This window comes from Musca autumnalis, unplaced genomic scaffold, assembly GCF_047663935.1.
Source record: "Musca autumnalis isolate F117 unplaced genomic scaffold, ASM4766393v1 scaffold_4, whole genome shotgun sequence".
Lineage (NCBI taxonomy): Eukaryota > Metazoa > Arthropoda > Insecta > Diptera > Muscidae > Musca > Musca autumnalis.
In genome coordinates this window covers 165,760,989-165,781,892 of record NW_027411977.1, presented here as the reverse complement: position 1 = coordinate 165,781,892, position 20,904 = coordinate 165,760,989, and the positions used below count along the sequence as shown (strand labels likewise).

Below are 20,904 nucleotides of genomic sequence, written 5' to 3'. Positions count from 1 at the left end.
ATCGTTCCCAACCAGGGGAAGAAGAAGCATTTGTTTATTTCTCTCAGACACAACCAGGGGAAGAAGAAGCATTTGTTTATTTCTCTCAGACACAACCAGGGGAAGAAGAAGCATTTGTTTATTTCTCTCAGACACAACCAGGGGAAGAAGAAGCATTTGTTTATTTCTCTCAGACACAACCAGGGGAAGAAGAAGCATTTGTTTATTTCTCTCAGACACAACCAGGGGAAGAAGAAGCATTTGTTTATTTCTCTCAGACACAACCAGGGGAAGAAGAAGCATTTGTTTATTTCTCTCAGACACAACCAGGGGAAGAAGAAGCATTTGTTTATTTCTCTCAGACACAACCAGGGGAAGAAGAAGCATTTGTTTATTTCATCGTACGGTCGCCGACTGATTATAGTTCACTGAACTATTGAACCATAATGAACTATATCGATTGATCTAGTTCATACGCTCTATTCAATGAATCGTTCAATTGAACTAGTTCGTTCATGAACTATACAACTCTAGTTTGTTTGTTTCGAACGTAAACAATTTACATAACAGTGTGTTTTTGTTTCGCGTAAAGTTATATTAAACGATGGTTAAAAGCAAATTAGATAGCATTTACAGAAGAATGCTAATAACACGATTTTTCGAAAGAGGATGGGGCAAGCCAGATAACTTGCAGAGGTATGATGTTCATGCTTTGTCAGTTTATGGTATAGCAAATATGTATTTGTCTAAATCAAAAAGAATTAATATTACAGAATTTACCCTTGTGTCGAAAGCAATTCTTTGAGTGTCTGCCAAATGCCGAAGAAGGTGTGCAAAGGGTGTCGTTCTGCCGCATTTCTACCCTCTATTTGGCATAAGTTCCCCCCAGACCAAATTGGATGTCTTCGCTATTTGCCAAATCTGATGAGGTGTCCTGAGTATATACATTTTGGGAACAAATTTCCTTTAGAGGAAAAAATCGGCATTTTCCAAGCCCATTCTATTCTGATTCCAACGATGTATAATTGGAGCAAGTTGAGTTTAAGCATTAAGCTCGGAAAAAATTATAATTTTTTTTATATAGCCGGCCTTCGGCCGGGGATTTAAGACTTTCTGCTATGGACAGGAGCCAATCTAGGGAACGGGAGCAACATTTTCGTTTAAATTAAAATTTTTCTCTAAGTAGCCGACATTTAACAAGGGAATTTTCGGAACTTCGGGGGCCCATATCTCGAGAAGTATTGACTTCCGCAAAAAATCTATATATATATAAATGAGCTTGGTGATAAGTGATTGACTGACTGACTCATCATCAACGCCCAGCCAAAACGGCTAAAGCTAGGAGTTTGAAATTTTACCAGTGGGTCACTGTTGATGCAAATGTGCGAGATAAGGCCGGGTTTTAGAAAATTCGTCCTGGAACCACAAAAAATAACAACAACAAAAATCCTTATTTTTCATTACTATTACGTACTTATTCACTTAGTTGGCCCTCTGCAAGACATGTGTAAAATTAACAATGCCATAACTTCTTGAAATCGTAAGAGATCACACATAATTTCAAATTTTGTACTTTACTTCTAGGCGCACTTATTTTATCGTAAACCACTAAATAATAGAAAGACAAGACATTTGTTATCTTCCATTGCAACAGATGTCGCAGTTGGTGATAATGGTGTATAAACATCAATTACGCAAATGAACAAATGAGTTGCTGTTTAAGACAACATTAGGGGAATAAATTCAGAAATCGGCCAGAAATAACAACAACTAAAAACTGTATGGACCTGACTTTTTGGTAATAACTAAATGTTTGCAAATCAATGAAAGTGCAATAGAATTGTGCATATTACCACGATTTATTTGCAATTAAGAATTTTATCGTATATGGAGATGTACAGTCATAACTATTCAATTTTCAATTTAAAATCTGTAATTTGAATGAAATCAATAATAGGCCCCATGAATATAGGAATTTGGTATGGAAATCAAGGTTGGGAAGTGGTGCTTCTAAAAGGAAATGGTTTGGAAAATTACCAATAATGTGTACGAAAAGTACTAAATTTAGTACAATTTAGATTTGGGTGAACGTAAAGAGCTGGAAACCTGAAATTTGGAATTAAGGTTACTGTTGGAGTGTAGGATTGAAGAACTTTTGGAAATTCGTACTTATGTGTATGAAAAGTACTAAATGGTACTAAATTTGATACAATGGGGATTTGGGTGAACGGATAATAGCTGGAATCTCGAAATTTGGAATTGAGATTACTGGTGGGGTGTAGGATTGAGGTAGTTTTGAAAATTCGTACTTATGGGTACGAAAAGTACTAAATGGTGCTAAATTTAGTACAATTTGGATTTGAATGAACGGATAGAGCTGGAAACCTGAAATTTGGAATTAATAGCTCTGTTCCAGAACTAAAAAGTTTTTACAATTTTTACCACTTTTACACATTTTGCGTTCCCTTACACAAAATTTATATGAAAATCGTTTACGACTTTTACAACTTTTACGACTTTTACCACTTTATAAAGTACGGGAACAGGCCAAATATTACTGTGTAGGATTGAGATATGAAGGTGGTTTTGGAAATTAGTACTTATGTGTACGGAAAGTACTAAATGGAACTAAATTATGTATAATGGGGATTTGGGTGAACGGATAGCGCTGGAATCTCTAAATTTGGAACTGAGATTACTGGTGGAGTTTAATATTGTGGAAGTTTTGGAAATTCGTACATAGGGTACGAAAAATACTAAATAGCACTAAATTTGGTACAGTTTCGGTTTTGGTGAACGGATAGGGCTTGATTCCTCAAATTTGGACTGAGGATCACTGATGAAGAGTAAGAAAGATGCACCAAAGGGTTTTTGGAAACTTGAGTGTACGAAAAGTAATAATTGGTACTAAATTTAGTACAATTTGGATTTGAGTGAACGGATAGAGCTGGATTCCTGAAATTTGGAATTGATATTACTGTTGGAGTGTAGGACTGGGGAAGTTTTGGAAATTCTTACTTATGTGTATGAAAAGTACTAAATGGTACTAAATTTGGGACAATGGGGATTTGGGTGAACGGATATAGTTGGAATCTCGAAATTTGGAATTGAGATTACTGGTGGGGTGTAGAATTGAGGTAGTTTTGAAAATTCGTACTTATGGGTACGAAAAGTACTAAATGGTACTAAATTTAGTACAATTTGGATTTGGTTGAACGTATGTATGTAGCTGGAAACCTGAAATTTGGAATTAAGATTACTGTGAAGTGTAGGACTGAGATATGAGGGTGGTTTTGGAAATTCGTACTTATGTGTTCGAAAAGTACTAAATTTGGTACAATAGGGATTCGAGTGAACGGACAGAGCTGGAATCCTGAAATTTTTGTTTGGGAAAGAAATGGTACTAAATTTGATACAATTTGGATTCGGGTGAATTAATAGAGCTGGAATCCTGAAATTTGGAATTACGATTACAGTCGAAGAGTAGGATTCAGGTTGTTTTGAAAAAGCAAACTTATGGTTACGAAAAGCACTAAATGGTACTTAATTTAGTACAATTTGTATGTAGGTGAACGGATAGCGGTGGAATCCTGCAATTTGAAAGTATGATTATTGTAGCCCTGTTGCGTTGAGGAAGTTTTGAAAATTGGTACGAAAATTCTAAATTGTTCTAAATTTAGTACAATTTTAATTTGGTTTAACGGATAGAGTTTGAATCCTGAAATTTGGAAGTAAGATTACTACTAAAGTGAAGGATTGAGGTAGTTTTGGAAAATCTTTCTTATGGGTACGAAGAGTTCGACTTGATACTAAGTTTGGTACAATTTGGAATTGGACGAACGGATACAGCTGGAATCTTGAGATTTGGAATTACTGTAATTATTATGGAATTTACTGTAATTATTTTGTATTAATGTCCGTGTATGGCTGAGATATGTCGTCGAAATACGTACCATAAGTATACGAAAATTACTTAATGGTACTCAATTTGTTTTTGGGTGTAGGAACAGTGCTGGAATTTTTATTTTTTGGAGTTAGGGTGTGTATTGGTGTGTAACGTTGATCTCGCTGTTAATGTGTAAGGGTGAGATACGGCTGATCTTTTTTAAAAACGAACTTAAGGGGTACGTACAGTACTAAGATAAAAATAAATATTGATTAAAATTGGTATTAGTGCGACCAAATTTTCAGTGTTTGTCATTTCCATATTATATATCGTTTATTTGTTTTTTTTTTATATCCTTTCCGCATACGAAGTAGCGGGCATTTTGCTAGTGTTATATATATTTGTGATCAGGGTAACGAGACCTACCTGTGGAAAAAATTTGGTATCGATCCGAGCTTAATGCTTAAACTCATCTTAAGCCAGACTTAAGTTAAACATATTTATCGTATGAAAATTTGGCATACGACGAGCTGGCTATGCTCTATCGTAATGACATTTTTATCACAGGTAGATCTCGTCACCCTGATCACAAATATATATAACATTTGTTGCGGAAGTCCATACTTCCCCAGATATAGGCCTTTGAAGTTCCAAAAATTCCTTTGTTAAAGGCCAGCTGACAAGAGAAAAATTTTAAATTTAAAAAAAGTTGTTCCCGTGCCCTAGATTTGCACCTGTCCATAGGAGAAAATCTTAAATCTCCGGCCGAATGCCGGCTACTTAAAAAAATACAATTTAAATTTAATTTAATTTAAATTTTTTGAGCATAGTGCGTCAACTCAACTTTTTCCGAAAATTTTATTATTACTGGTAAGTCTCGTCTCCCCCAACACAGGAAGTCCAGACTTCCCGAGAAATAGGTCACACAATTTTTTTTCAATTTTTTCTCTAAGTAGCCGGACTTCGGCCGGGGATTTAAGACTTTCTCCTATGGACAGGTGCAAATCTCGGGAGAGGGAACAAAATTTTCTCCTAAATCTTCAATTTTTTCTCTAAATAGCCTGCCTTGGCCCGGGGATTTAAGACTTTCTCCTATGGATAGGTGCAAATCTCGGTAACGGGAACAAAATTTTCTCCTAAATTTTCAATTTTTTTCTTAATATAGCCGGCCTTTTAAGACTTTCTCCTATGGACATATGCAATCCTCGGGAACGGAACAAAATTTTCCTCTAAATTTTAAATTTTTTCCAAAAAAAACGGCCTTCGGCCGGGTATTTAAGACTTGCTCCTATGGACAGGTGCAAATCTCGGGAACGGGAACAAAATTTTCTCCTAAATTTTCTAATTTTTCTGTATATAGCCGGCATTTGGCCGGGTATTTAAGACTTTCTCCTATGGACATATGCATTCCTCGGGAACGAACAAAATTTTCCTCCTTTTAACACGAATTGTTGAGTTTAATAAATGCGTTTTAACAAAATTTTAACACGAATTGAGTTTAATAAATGTGTTTAAAGTCCAACTTGGGGTTTTGGTGGAACTTTCGAGGCATATCTGGGAAAGTGTACATTTCCGGACAAAAGTTATACACCATTGAAATCAGAATAGAAAGGACTACCTATGGTGCAAATATGGTCTTCCTACCTTAGGTGCCTCTAAAAGGAGGAAAAGGAAGGAAATTTAAGCCAATTTTTCTCATAAATTTTCAAATTTTTCTGTATATAGCCGGCATTTGGCCGGGTATTTAAGACTTTCTCCTATGGACATATGCATTCCTCGGGAACGAACAAAATTTTCCTCCTTTTAACACGAATTGAGTTTAATAAATGCGTTTTAACAAAATTTTAACACGAATTGAGTTTAATAAATGTGTTTAAAGTCCAACTTGGGGTTTTGGTGGAACTTTCGAGGCATATCTGGAAAAGTGTACATTTCCGGACAAAAGTTATACACCGTTGGAATCAGAATAGAAAGGTCTACCTATGGTGCAAATATGGTCTTCCTACCTTTGGTGCCTCTAAAAGGAGGAAAAGGAAGGAAATTTAAGCCAAATTTTGTTTCGCACAAGTCCATACTTCCCGAGATATGGCCCTTTGGAACTTATTAAGTTGAGCAACCGTTGCTAAAATTTCCTTCAAAATTATAATGATTTTTTTAACTAAGCAGCCATCGGCCGCGGCTTTAAGACTTTCTCCAATCAAGGGCACGGGAACAAAATATCTTTTTAACATTTTTCTCTAAGTAACCAGCCTTTAACAAGGGAATTTTCGAAACTTCAGATGACCATATCTCGAGAACTATACATTACCCAGAACAACGGTAACTCAGCTTTATATAAGCCTTGTAAAATATGCAAAGTTTATTTAACTTTAATTAAAATTTTTAATTTATTTATTCCATTTGTAATTACATAGGCCAATTTAAAGATAATTGCAAAGATACCACATTATTTCATAGCTACTCGAAAATATGTATGTATATTTAATTATATATGATTATTAAAGAAAAATATTATTACCTACACACATTAGACAAATAGATTATTTATTTTTTGATAATTTTTGACTAAAAGGCAATGAAAACTATAGCCAGTATAATAGAAAAAACATGGTAAAGACACTGAGGCTTGCCTGTCAAAAACTGAACGAGGAATACATTGTTTTCAATTCATTATCGTGTGTCGTTCTCGAAAAAAATATCCGCAAGACTATCGAGAAACATTCGAAAACGTTATTGTTTTCGATAGCAATGGTATGGTGGAAAAACCTAGTAATACCTAACATTATATTCTTTAAAACATTTGTTATTATAGGAAAAACATATAAACCATCAACACGTTTCAAATCAAATATTACAAATACGAAATAAACCGCAGACAAAACATAGGTCTCAAGGTTTTCACCAAACACGGCTGCTGATGATGTAATTTTTTATGTAAAATCAAGAATTAATGGCGATTATTTCCTGAAGACTTTAAAACTACGTTCATCCTTTTCGGATCGTAGATCTTCATTTAAAATTGTTGTGCCTCAAGATATTTATGATAAGATGATAATAAGAGAATTTTGGCCTGCTGGAGTTTTTGTCAAAGAATTTGTTGAAAAAACAGTTAATTTAGTCTGTCTACCTCAGAGGTTAGAAACGGACCCAAAAAACTAATTGATACATTTCTAGTCTGTTACCAGAATGTTAGAGGGTTAAACTCAAAGTTGACCCGCTTATTTACTGATAGTTTTGACTTTGAATATAAAATATTAGCATTTTCTGACACTTGGCTGAAGTCTTCTATCTTAAATACTGAAATTCTTTGCTCACGTTATCAAACTTTTAGAAAAGACCGTTTAAATAAAAAAGGCGGTGGTGTTCTTATAGCCGTTGATTCCTTTTATCCCTCTAATTTAATTTTATTAGATAATGTTGATGATATTGAATTTATAGGCATTTGCGTAGATTTATCCAAATATAAACTATTCGTTACCAGCTCATATATCCCGCCATCATCTGATCCAACTTTATTTTTTCGTCATTTGTCTGCCATAAATTCAGTTACTTCGCAGATGAGAGATATCGATCACATACCTTCTGTTAAATGGCTATCGCTGCCAGAATCAGAGGCCTTGACCACTTTAACAACTAATGCTAACACTAATCAACTGTTCTTTAAAAACTGTTTTTAAATGTAAAAAAGCTAATTTTCGTAAATTGAATTCTCTTCTTTCGAAAATCGATTGGGCAACAGTATTATTGTGTAGTAATGAAGATGAATTAGAAAGCGCTATAGATATATTCTACCATATCTTAAACAATATTCTCTCTAAATGTGTACCAAAAATTCGAATAATTGAGCCTCGTAGATGTTATCAAATGTATCTAGATAAAATTAAAAATAAATAATATAAAAATGGTGTTAAAAATGTATAGTAATTCATAAAATGAGAACGGCTAGGCCGATTTCTGTACAAATTTTTGTCAGTTATTCGTATTTTCGAGGAGAAGGTCTTGACGGAAGAAAATTTTGGAAAATCTCTCTGGAAAAGTCGGAAAATTGGAAAAATTGAAAATTGAGTTTTTGTATGAAATTTTATTCCTTAATAGCGAGACGAAGTTCGCCGGGTCCGCTAGTTAAAAATAATTTTAAAACGGATCCAAAATCCTTTTATGATTTTGTTAATATGAAAAGGAAGTCATCAACTAAACCACGATTATTAAAATTTAACAATTCTGTTTTTGTCGGCGCAAATGAAATAGCTGAATGCTTTGCTGATTTTTTTGCATCAACTTATTCTCAAAAAACAAAAAAAAAAAAAATACCTGTTAAATACTACATACCCTTATCAAGTATCCCGATTAGATCATATTTCTTTGCCATATCTTCAAACCGATGATATCTCTAAAAACTTACGGAAGCTTAAAGCAATTAAAACTTCTGATCCTGATGGTGTGCCTAGCATAGTACTCAAACATTGTCATACTACCCTGGTCACGCCTTTGTCTTTGCTATTTAACTATTCTTTAAAATTAGGTCATTTTCCATCATATTGGAAAAAATCTTATTTAGTTCCCCTCCATAAGTCTGGCAGTATAAGCGATGTCTCAAATTACAGAGGTGTAGCAAAATTAAGTGCTATACCGAAGTTATTTGAAAAACTAATCACTGATGTTATTTCTCATAAAATTCAATCTATTCTAAGTCCATGTCAGCATGGATTTCGCAATGGACTATCAACTATTACAAATCTTATACAGTTTTCATCTGATATTATTAAAGGGTTTAAAGAACGTAAACATAATTTTATATAAGCTAGATCGCATTGGATTTAGTAAAAGTCTATTATCGTGGATTTCTTCCTACTTACATGACAGATCCCATTTAGTTCTGTTTGAAGATTACAAATCAAAGTTGATTGGTGTTCCACCAGGGGAATCACCTAGGTCCAGTTTTATTCTTACTCTTTGTTAATGATTTGCCTTCATCGGTACACAATTCAAAATTACTTATGTATGCAGATGATGTTAAAATTTACTATACTCATAAGTCTCAAGAAAGTATTGATCTACTTCAAAGCGATCTAAATATGTAGCTTCGCTCTGTGGTGTGATTTTAACAACATGGATTTAAACCTAAAAAAATTTAAACACATGTGCTTTACCAGGAATTATCCAATTTCAGGTTATTATAAAATTAATGGGACAGATTTGATGTCCGTAGTATCGTTCATTGATCTCGGCATTTTAATGGATCCAACATTAGATTTTAATAATCACATTATATCAATGGTGAATAAAGCAAATGGTGTATTAGGTTTTATAGAACGATGGGCCAAGGAATTTTCAGACCCATATGTTACTAAGCAATTATTTGTTTCCCTTGTTAGGCCTATATTAATCTGGCAACGTTATGCCTGAGTAGTCGAGTTTTTTTTCATCGCAGCTGATCATTTGCTAAATCGTCATTTTCTATTTACTTTCGTTGTTCATTATACTTTCGCTGCCGTGTACTTCAAACATTATATTGAATCAATAATAAATAGTTTGAAATTTAAGTGATACATCAAGTATTTATTAAATAAAATCATCATCATAAACTGACGTTCTTACGTAATAACTGTTGCTGTTCACTTATACCAATTTGTTGGAAATTGTTATTGTTGCTGCTGTTTCTTGGCATTCCGTTTTGTTACTCTGCTACTGATCGCTGCGCTGTTGTTTATGCTGTTTGCTTTGTGAGGATGCCCAAGATGTCGAAGGTGGACAAATGTGGTACTTGTTGTGGTTCAATAACTAAGTCTAAAGGGAGTATCTCGTGTACAATCTGTACTAAGTGGTTCCACGGGCCCTGCGTAAATATTAGTGAACAAGACTTATTAGCCTTGCGCGCTATGAAATATAGCCATTTCATTTGCCCCACATGTAAAGACAATCTGCAAACAAATAACAACAACATGCCAACTAATAACCGAAGCAGTGGTGTTGCTGATGAAATTCGTAGTCTTAATGCCAAGTTTGATGGATTTATTTCAAATTACCAAACCGAACTGCATAATATTAAGACGGCGATTGAAGGCATGAACAACCAAATGACTTCATGTTTATCTGAAATTAGAGATGACATAAATAGCTGCAATGAGCGGATCAAAAATGTGGAATCTAACACTGCATCAAAAACTTCTGAGCTTGAAGCTGAAATTAATATGCTACATCGCAGAATTAACCGAGCTGACATTTTAATTGGTGGATTGCCAGCGGGGTTGACTGACCTCATTTCTCCAGTTTTATCCTTGAGTGCATTTTTTAATGTTCCTATTACAATCCACGACATAAACCATGTATCTTACATAAGCAAGAAAACTCAGATACTCGTCAAGTTTAATAATGTGCATACCCGTGACACCATAATGAAGGAGTACTTTAAAACAAGAAGTCTTAAAATTAGCGATATTATAGAAGGTGAAGGTGGTGATTTAGAAAACCGAGTGTATCTCAACGAGCATTACTCTCCTGGTGCAGCTTACCTCAACTCTGTGTGTAGAAAACTGCGAAAGCAAAACATTATTTCAAAATTTAAAATTCTGAATTCAAATGAATTGAAAGCCAAAATATTCTTTTCGGACGGGAAAGAAATGTATGCTGACGCCAACAAGTGTAACTCGCTTCTGAATGGTTTAGTGGGCGCTTCATCCTAGTAATGTGTATGCAGTATTTTCTTATTCCCTCAAATAAGTATTTTTTCCAGTCATTTCAATATTTCTGTATTATTAGTGTAATGAATAATGATCTCATTTTTATACAAATTAATGATCAGCTGTATGAATGTGTTAATTTTGAATTGTTATAATGCATTTATATTTAAAAGTAATAGTCTTTAGTTTTAATTCTTGGTTCCCCTCCCAAATTTATTTCTTGCCTAATGATGCATTTAAATGATAATCTTGGTCCAGTTGTGAACAATAACTCTTACATTAAATCTGTACTTAATCCATTCAATCAAAATTTTAAATTTGCGCATTTAAATTGCCGTAGCATCAAGCCCCATCATAAAATTGATGAATTGCGACAAATCTTAAAAGATAGCATATTTCATATGTTTGCTGTATCAGAAACATGGCTATCTTCTGAGATTAGTAATAATGCTGTTTCCTTACCCGGGTACAGGCTTTGTCGTAATGACCGACAAAGTCCTGGCAGGGGTGGGGGTGTCGGAATATTTATATGCAATGGACTTTCGTATAGAATTGTATTTCAGATTTCTGTCGTAGGTTGTGAATCGTTATTTATTGAAACTCATTTTGATAATGTTAAAATTCTTTTTGGCGTTGTCTACTTGGCTTCTGGAAATCTAGTTTGCTTTGAACACCATCATAAGCATTTAATCTCTAAATATTCCAATGTTATAATTTTAGGAGATTTTAACTCCAATCTTTTTAATGCCTCCAAAGCGAATGCTATTCGAGCTTTCTGTACACGTTATAGTATGTCTGTAGTACATAATTCCAAACCAACGCATTTCGATCTAGGAAGAAGGACTACATCACTTATTGATTTTATGATTTTGAGTGATATTTCGTGCCTAAGCCATTTTGATCAGGTCCAATGTCCATCTGTGTCTGACCATGCCCTTGTTTTTGGATCTCTCGGCTTCAAGATTCATTGTCCGTCCGACTTTATAGAATTTCGTGATTTTAGCAATGTAGATTGGGATCGCCTATTTTCTTTTCTTGAATCGTTTGACAGTAATGCAATGTTAAATGCAATAGATGTAAACATAAAGTGTTCTTATATAAGTGATTTGCTAACGAATCTCTTTACTTGTGTACCAGTAATTAGAAAGAAAATACATTTATCTTCAAGTAATTGGTTTCAAGCATGTGATGTAACGTTTGCAAGGTCAGTAAGAGATCTGGCATTTTCAGCTTTCCAGTCTATTCGGACTCAGGACAATTGGTTAAAGTACTGTAGGTATCGTAACAAAGCAAGGACTGTTATTCGCAGGGCGAAACGTAGATATTTTTCAAAGCTTTTTGGTAGCATGAGTTCTGTTGAAATGTGGAGACTACTCAAAAACTCGGGATGTGTTCAGCATGACAGCCCTGAGTTTGATATCGATGTAAATGACATAAATACTTTTTTTGCGCAAGGCAATCTAACATCAAATAATGATTTGGATCTTACCCAATTCAGTGACAATACTTCCTCTTTTTCATTTAGATGTGTTTCTGCAGTGGAGATTTTTGATGCTATGACCAAAATTAAATCTAAATCAGTGGGTGTTGATGGAATTCCTATACACTTCCTAAAACTTGTCTACCCCTATATTTCAGAATATATTTTGCATTTGGTGAACTATATTTTAACATCTTCAACTTTTCCGTTAGCTTGGAAAAATGCCCGAGTGGTTCCTATTCCAAAAACAAAAAATGTTCGTAGTCCTGACGACCTACGCCCTATATCTATCCTTCCAGCTATTTCAAAAGTCGTCGAAGTCATTTTGAAAGATCAGATTTTAGAATACACATCTAATTTGATTTCAGATACCCAGTATGCGTTCCGTCAGGGGCACAACACAACACATTTGCTCTTGAAAGCAACTGATTTCATTCGTCAGAATATAAATGAAGGAAAGTTAAGTGTTTTAGTATCTCTTGATCTATCGAAAGCTTTCAATTCTATAAATTTTTTTCATATGATTACAAAACTAAGAGACAATTTTAATTTTTCTTTCACTGCCTGCAAGCTTATTTACTCATACATAAGAGACAGATGTCAGTTTGTTGTTGCTAACAGCTGTCAGTCCGACACAGTTTCGCTTCATAGTGGTATACCGCAAGGTTCTGTTTTGGGACCATTGTTGTTCATTCTTTATGTTAATGACCTGCGTGATGCCTTAGATTTTGAGTTTTGCAGGACATTTCAATTTGCAGATGATATTTTCTTGATTTTTGTAGGTCACGTTAGTAATTTGTTATCGTTCGAGAACTCTATAAATGAATGTCTTCAGCAATTTTTGTGTTGGGCAACCACCAACTATCTTACTATAAATTCTTCAAAAACTAAGGCTTTAATGTTTGGTAGGACTAAGAACGCAGCTCCTGATATGAACATCTGTTTGCACAATAACTATATCGATTTTGTTACGCACCACAAGATTTTAGGTGTTGTAGTTGACAATGAACTATCATTTAAACAACATATTGATGCTTTATCTGGAAGAATTTGGTCTTTGCTAAGAAGGATATATGCTTCCAATCTATACATGCCTCTTCGGGTCAAGAAATGTTTAGCCCATGCCATGCTAATGTCTAACATATTATATGGTTTAGAAGTTGTCTCAGGCTGCGTAGGTATCCAACTTGCTCGTTTGCAGAGAGCTATGAATGCGGTTGTGAGATTCGTTTTCAACGTTCCCCGCAGAAGTCATATTTCCGAATACGTGAAACGTTTTCTGGGGTGTTCTTTTGCTGACTTTGTATCTATTCGTATCCTCTTAACCTTTTACAATATTATTAAGTCTGGAAAACCTACGTCCCTATATTCGAGCTTTACGTTTTTCCATTCAATAAGAAATCCGCAGATAAATATTCCTATACTTATTAGAAATACATATGCAAGATCGTTCTTAGTTCGCGTTGCACGTACCTGGAATCCACTGCCTCATGAACTAAGGATATTTTCTCACTCTAATAATGTGTTTAGAAAGAAACTTCATGCTCATCTAATTTCACGCCGAACTGTTTGAAATACAATTTTATCACTTTGTCTTTTTTTCGCAACTACGTATTGTTGTTTTCAATCATTTAGTTACATAATTGTAGCTTGTATGGGTTATTGTTCACTTGGCCATTTTACATTTGTTTGTTTTTTTTATATATATTTTTACGGCTGGGGAGCCAAGAATAAGGATTATTGATGTCAATAATTTTTTATATTTTATAATGTAGTATTAAATACTCAGGATTTATATGCTAAGTAATACGTTTATATGGTCTTGTAGGCCTAGTATTACTAGAATGGATTTGAATAAATAAATAAATAAATAAATAAATATTAGAATATGGGTCAGTTATATGGGATCCTTACTATGGAATTTATGCCGATAAAAAAGAATCTGTTCAAAAACAGTTCTTACTCTTTGCCTTGAGAAGTTTTCATTGGAATAGTGACTTTGTCCTTCCTCCATACACTAGCAGGCTAAAATTAATACGATTACCCACATTAAAAAGCAGACGCATAATGATGAACACTATTTTTGTACTTAAAATTTTAAATGGCGATATACCTTCAGACTTCCTTATTTCTTCTATTAGATTAAATGTTCCTATTAGATGTAGTAGAAACTATCAAATATTGTATACTGATTTTCATCGCAGGAATTATTTGTCATGTGAACCTGTAAGTAGAATGTGCAGTGATTTCAATTTTTTGTATAGTAACATAGACTTTGGCATGAACATTGACATCATTAAGTCTAGACTAATTTCGTTCTTGAACCCATAAGTTTTTAATCTTAGTAATTATATATAAACTAACCGGCTGTTGGAAATATATAATCTGTAGCTGGTATTCAATGATCACTTAGCATCCACCATTATCCGGATTTTGGTGTGTACGCGATCCCTACGTTCAAAGGGAGGTCGCCCCCTCGGTTCGGTAGGGGTGGGAATGAGTGGCGTGACGATCGAAAAAAAAAATCCGCTTCATTATTTTCAAACATTTCCTCAAAAGTTTTAGTTCACTTTTCTTGTTCACAAAATGTGAAAAATCTTTAAGAATGTCGAAAAACGAACAAAATTGTTTTCAAAATCAAATATATTAAACTTAAAATTTCTGCACAAAGCTCAATATAAAAGTTATTCCTAACAATTTCTCTAATAATGCAAGGAACAGACAAGCAGTGATTATAGAGAACTCCATAACCAGCTCTGAGTTAGCCATAGCTTTAAATAAAGCTAAAGGAAATACACCCGGGCATGATCGGATAACATATTCTATGCTACAAAATTTTTCCAGTTACAGTAAGGAAAAACTTCTTTCGTTGTACAATCTCGTGTTTAACACAGGAGTTATACCTTTTTCATGGAAATCAGCAATAGTTGTCGCGATCCCAAAACCCAACAAAAACAAAAACCTCTTTTCCAGCTATAGGCCAATATCATTGTTGCCATGTATTTCAAAACTACTCGAACGCGTAATTTCAAATCGCCTGGCATGGTTCTTAAAAACCAGGAAACTCATAACAGTAAACCAAGTGGCTTTTAAGGCAAAACAAGGATGTGATGACGCTTTACTCCATATTGATTTCTTTGCAACAAAAGCTCTATCAACCAAAAATCATACATCTATACTTGCAATAGATTTTGAAAAGGCTTTCGATCGTGTGGGCATTCATGTTATTCTTGATACATTGACATCATGGGGCTGCGGATCTAAGATGTTAAACTTTATTAAATCATTTTTAACAGGTCGAACATTTAGAGTTAAAATAAATAATTATCTCTCGCAGAGATTCACCTTAAAAAATGGAATACCACAAGGATCACCTCTTTCAGTAATCCTTTTTCAAATAGCTTTTAATCAAATAAGCCTCATAATTAACAAATACAATAAAATTTACCATTGTCTTTACGCGGATGATGTGTACATATTAAGCCAAGAAAGAGACAACAATAGTACAAATGATACCTTTTCAAAAATAATCGCTGAAATAATGAATTGGTGTAAATTTTCTGGAGCAAAAATATCATCTTCAAAATCATCTATTCTACACATCTGCAGAAAACATAATTGCCATCCCCAAAACTTTACAGTCAACAATATAACTTTTCCATACGTAAATGAACTAAAAATTCTTGGATTAACATTTGAAAAAAATTATCGCTGGAAAAAACATATCTTAAAACTAAAAAAAGATCTTATTCCTAGAGCTAACATAATCAAATATTTATCCAGCAAATGTTATACCCATATCAATACACTCACCTACCTGGTAAAAACGCTTATTTTAAGCAAAATCGACTATGGTTTCTACATATTTGGAAACAGTCCAAATTCCACATTGAAATATATAAAATCAATTTACCATGGATGCATAAGATCTAGTCTATTTGCTTATCGGACAACGCCGATTAAAATTCTTTTTATAGAATCTGGACTGCCGCCTTTGGAGGAAAGGTATATTGAGATCCTGAATCGACTATTACCTAAAATTCTTTCCATAAATTCATCGATTATAGATGAAGATGTTAAAAAAATTTTATCCTCAAAGAGGAAGCCCAAGGTGCCATCTGTATTCTATGAATGTATAAACAATAATATTGTGAATTTTAAGGGCAGAATAACAAATTATATTACAAGGTACCCTGTATGGATGTTCTCGGAGAATTCTTGCAATATGTCACTATCCCTGCACAAAAAGGATAATACACCTCATGAAATCTATTTAACACATTTCAATGAGCTTATGTCGCAACATGGTGATTGGTATCAACTTTTCACAGATGCTTCTAAAAATAATTCCGCTACAGCATATGCTGTAGTTGATTGCGATGGAAAGCTATTAGCATCTAAAGTTTTATCAAAATTTAGTTCAATCTTCACTGGTGAAGTTGCATGTATCTTAGAAGCCATCAATATTGCTTTGGAAACCAAAAAGAAAACACTGATTTTATCTGATAGTCTATCGGCAATAAGGAGCATTACTAATATATCCAACAATAAATGGTCGGGTATTAATAAAATAAGGGACCTACTCATATCTAATATGGGTAAGATAAAGCTAGCTTGGATTCCTGGTCACGTCGGAATACCAGGTAATGTTTTCGCTGACAATGCTGCAAAGAATGCCTGCATCGCACCACTTATCGAGGATATTATCATTGAAAGACTCGATCTAAAAGCACACATATCAGCAAACTTATTTAAGCTACACATAGTCAATATGGCTCAGTTCCAACATTATCACTACACAGATGTCAATCCACATAATCAAATTGCAATTTACCCCACAAATATTGATAAAAAGAAAATTAGAATTTTTTCTCGTTTACGGATGGGGCACACTGTTACAACCCATCAATATCTAATCAACAAAAACGCAGATAACAAATTCCAAAGTGCGGTGATGTGGTTACCGTTAAACATATACTCCAAACATGCAGATTATTATCTCAACAACAACGACGCCTCTTACAAAACCAAGGATTCAATATGCTTCAAAACATAAACAACCTAAATATTGATAATATATTTCAGTACATAAAGCAGAATAACATAACTATTTAAAAAAATTGTTCAACTCTTTCGAATTTATATTGTATATATGTATATAGCTGATGGCCATAGTAGCTAATGCTTTTTACTGTATATAATACTCTTATATTTACTATAAGTTTATAATAATAATAAATAAATAAAAGTTACCCAGCAAAAAATCCTCCCAAAATAATGGGTTTTTTAGTACTTTTTTGTAGTCTTAACTACTTACAAAATCCCTTACTAATCCATTTTTTTAACAAGGGCATGTCGCACTGAATAACTAGTTTTTCTATGGCCACTAGAAGTTGAATTATTAGCTGCATTAGCAAAATGTCCAAAAATCGTCATTTTTGGGTAAAAATCGTCATTTATCAATTTTTGCCAAAAAATCGTCAAAATGACGATAAATCGTCAAATCTGGCAGACGTGCGCCAGACGTGCCTGCGTGGGGGAAGCCTGTTCATTAAATCGTGACATGGATGCTCACTGCGATAACACCCAAGCAACATCTTGTTGTGCTGACGCACCGGTAAAACCTTCGTCTCCTAATGATGATGGTCCACTGGTGTCATGAGGAGGCACCCTGCTGCAGTCCTCAGGCCGGCATTGTGATAGACTTGAATCTTCTTCCACTGCGTAGTGCTAACCTTTGCAGACCATGCTGGTGCCGCATAGCTTACCACAGACCGGTCTATTGCATTGCAGGTGGTCAACAAGGTTTGTTTGTTATCACCCAAGTGCTGCCGCGGCCAGCGAATTGAGGACCTTGTTCCTACTTCTGATCTTATCGCAAATAGCTGTGTCTTGCGCGGAAGGCTTAAACATATTATCGAAGGTTACACACAGTATTTTGGGGTACTTAGTGGTCGGAATCAGTGCACCATCAACCAATATGTTCAGTGAGAGCCTCATTTCAGCCGTCCATGTGGAGAACAGTGTGGCAGTGGATTTAGCGGCGGATATTTTCATATTCCTCAGATGGAACAACAACTGGAAACACCATCTCATCGTGGGGAGGAGTAGTGCCTCTAAGATCTTTACTACTGGCGACAGGAGGGAAATCGGCCTGTTCGATTCAACTCTGCTGGCATCCTTGCTACTTGTTTCAGTAGCGGGACCACCCTGTCAACTTTCCAGACTTCTGGTATAATATGGGTGGCTAAAGATAGGCTGAGGACACTTGCTAAATTCTCAACCCCAGGTTCATCCAGTTGCTTAAGCATTACCATCGATATTCGCTTTGGATGATTTCGCGTTTCGGATGGCATCTGCAACATCGCTCATCGTATGTGTTATGTGTTTCTGTTCGTGTGCTAAATACTGGTAGTTGAACTTGTTTGAGCTCTCTAGACCCGTTTTACTGACTTTCAAAATAATGACAATTAAATATTTCCTAATGTTGTCACTGAGGATGTCTAGCCAATCATTATTATTAAGTGTGTCTGCGTACTCGATAATTTGTAATAATTATTACAAATTATTACTGAGTGTTGTTTTTTTTTTTTACAAAAATGTTCAGTAAAAGTGTATGAACTGAGAGACTTGTTTTGAAGATTTTGTTACTGAGAACTTATAATTTTTACTGAAGGAATTTTGTTCAGTAACATTTTGTAGCTTTAGCAGTTGTCAAAAGTTTAAAATATTCAAATATCATAATCGTCAATATTAATCAAATTGAAAATTTGTACTGAATGTTGTCTTTTTACTTTTCTAATTTTTTTCCGTTGAAAGAGTATAAAATGCTTTACTCTCTAAAAAGAAGTTTCTGAGTAATATTTACTGAGAAAGTACAAGGACAAACCTATTATGTCCATGAACCGGACTTCGCATACTATTTTGATGTCGAATTCCCAAACATACGGTAATCGAGATTTAATTTCCCTATTTCCCTGTAAACAACGAGATCTCAACGTAATCATAAAATCAAAAATAAGAAATACATTCATTAAGGTGCAATTAAATTTAGATAATTGAGAGCCAAAACAGTTCAAATATGAACGAGGTGAGGTAGAAGACGTTTTGAGAACAATGTTGGAAAAATACTGAAATCTTTTAAGCCGTTAGGCAAAACATTGAAGTGCCGCGCTACTCGTACAAGAAACGCTTTATCCATGTGACGAATTGCCGTTAAAATATTAATTTGATTTCGCCTTGTAGAGTTGGAAAAAGTCAGAGATGAAACTAAAAAAGTGACGCATTGTTCCTCACTAATTTATAAAAAAAATAAAAGTAGACGCATTTTAACTAAATTTTAAAATGTCATACCAAGAAACTTGTTTACGTAAGAAGAGATATGTATTCGTCGATTAGGACCAAAAACAAATCGCACTACTCTCCCTGTAGGAAGCATGGGGACATGTGTCGATATGTCACCACTTTGTCTACTATTATGGTGACAAAGTCAACACTTTGTCAACTATTGATACTTTTATCTTAATAAGAAGAAGCATTGATTATTTTCACAGCTAATAGCCCATCGATTGTTTGGTGTAAAATAATTTTGGCGCTTCATGAAAAAAGTGTTTTTGTGAAAAATCAATAAAATATAGTGAATTTAACGTGTGATTCAGCTTTTAATAACAAGTATGACCAAAAGAAATTATAAAAGACAAGTGAAAAAATGGACAATTATGAAAATACAAATTCTGAGGCGGCTGACAACATGTGTGGTGAAACTTCGACAATTAGACATTTTGTGGAATCTTTAGAGAAGATTGTGGACCTGGCGAATATAATGTTCCGTCTTGTTGGAAATGCTGAACCCAATATACATATTTGAACACGACATAACAATGAGTTATAATGTCCCCTGTTTATACAGCTGTAACAGGTAAGCAAATTTAAGGCAGGGACGAGCTTCTTTGCTTAGATCGTATAGTGAGGGCGCCCACTGAGTTGTTTTTGCATTTGCTTCTCTCTCTCATGTACAGTGTAAATGAATGAAAACAAACAAAAACATAATGTGGTTGTTGCTTTTTTCACTCATACTTTCATACATGTCTTCGCTTTGGTTGTATTTTAGTGGTCGTCGCTGATTTAAGGACATTTTGTTTTTTTATACATGTTTATTCTTTTCAATTCCTAGATGTTATATCAACATTCAGCGAATCACATGATAAAAGGTTAAATGCAGCAGAGAAGAAATATTTTAAGCAGACAAGTCGCACCAAGTCTTATGGCCAAGAAAATAAAAGGCGATGACATTTCTGACAATGAAAACGACTTTGTTATTATTTAAATATTCAAATGTTTAGCCAGTCTCGAAAACATTGGCTTTATTTTGAACTTATGTGGAATTTTGGACTTAGCCCTTATTTACAACGCAATTTTTACTTTTTTAGCATTTTCAATAATATGTATTTTTCTTTAATAAAATATGTATATTATTTAAACAAAAGTGTAAGATCATCGTCTTATTAAACGTACCATATAGCTTTTTAATCAATAAAAAGTTCATATAAGCCAAAAAACTTAGTAAGGGAAGTCTGGTAACAATGTCTCCATATGACCCTTTATGAACTATTGACTCACTACCTCCAATGTCTCTACTGACTCACTACCTCCAATGTCTCTACTGACTCACTACCTCCAATGTCTATACTGACTCACTACGTCCAATGTCAACACATGGTTCCTCAGGAACTACTGACATACTGTTCCAATGTCAGTACTGACTTTCGAATGACACGTTCATACAAAATGTCTATAGGAAATTACATTAGTTGTCTACAGTTTGTCAGTAGTACTGTTGACAATGTCAGTAGTAAGTCAGTATAGATTCACTATTGACA

At 34.3% G+C, this 20,904-nt stretch overlaps 1 protein-coding gene across 1 annotated transcript in view; it reads left to right on the top strand.

Moving 5' to 3' along the window:
* Positions 1-496: 496 nt before the first annotated feature.
* LOC141403934 (protein ABHD18) overlaps positions 497-20,904 on the top strand; it is a 244,693-nt gene continuing 224,285 nt past the window's right edge. The window contains exon 1 of the mRNA XM_073987043.1: positions 497-675. Coding sequence (XP_073843144.1) covers positions 584-675 — 92 coding nt within the window. The 5' untranslated portion in view covers positions 497-583. The remainder of the gene's footprint in view (positions 676-20,904) is intronic.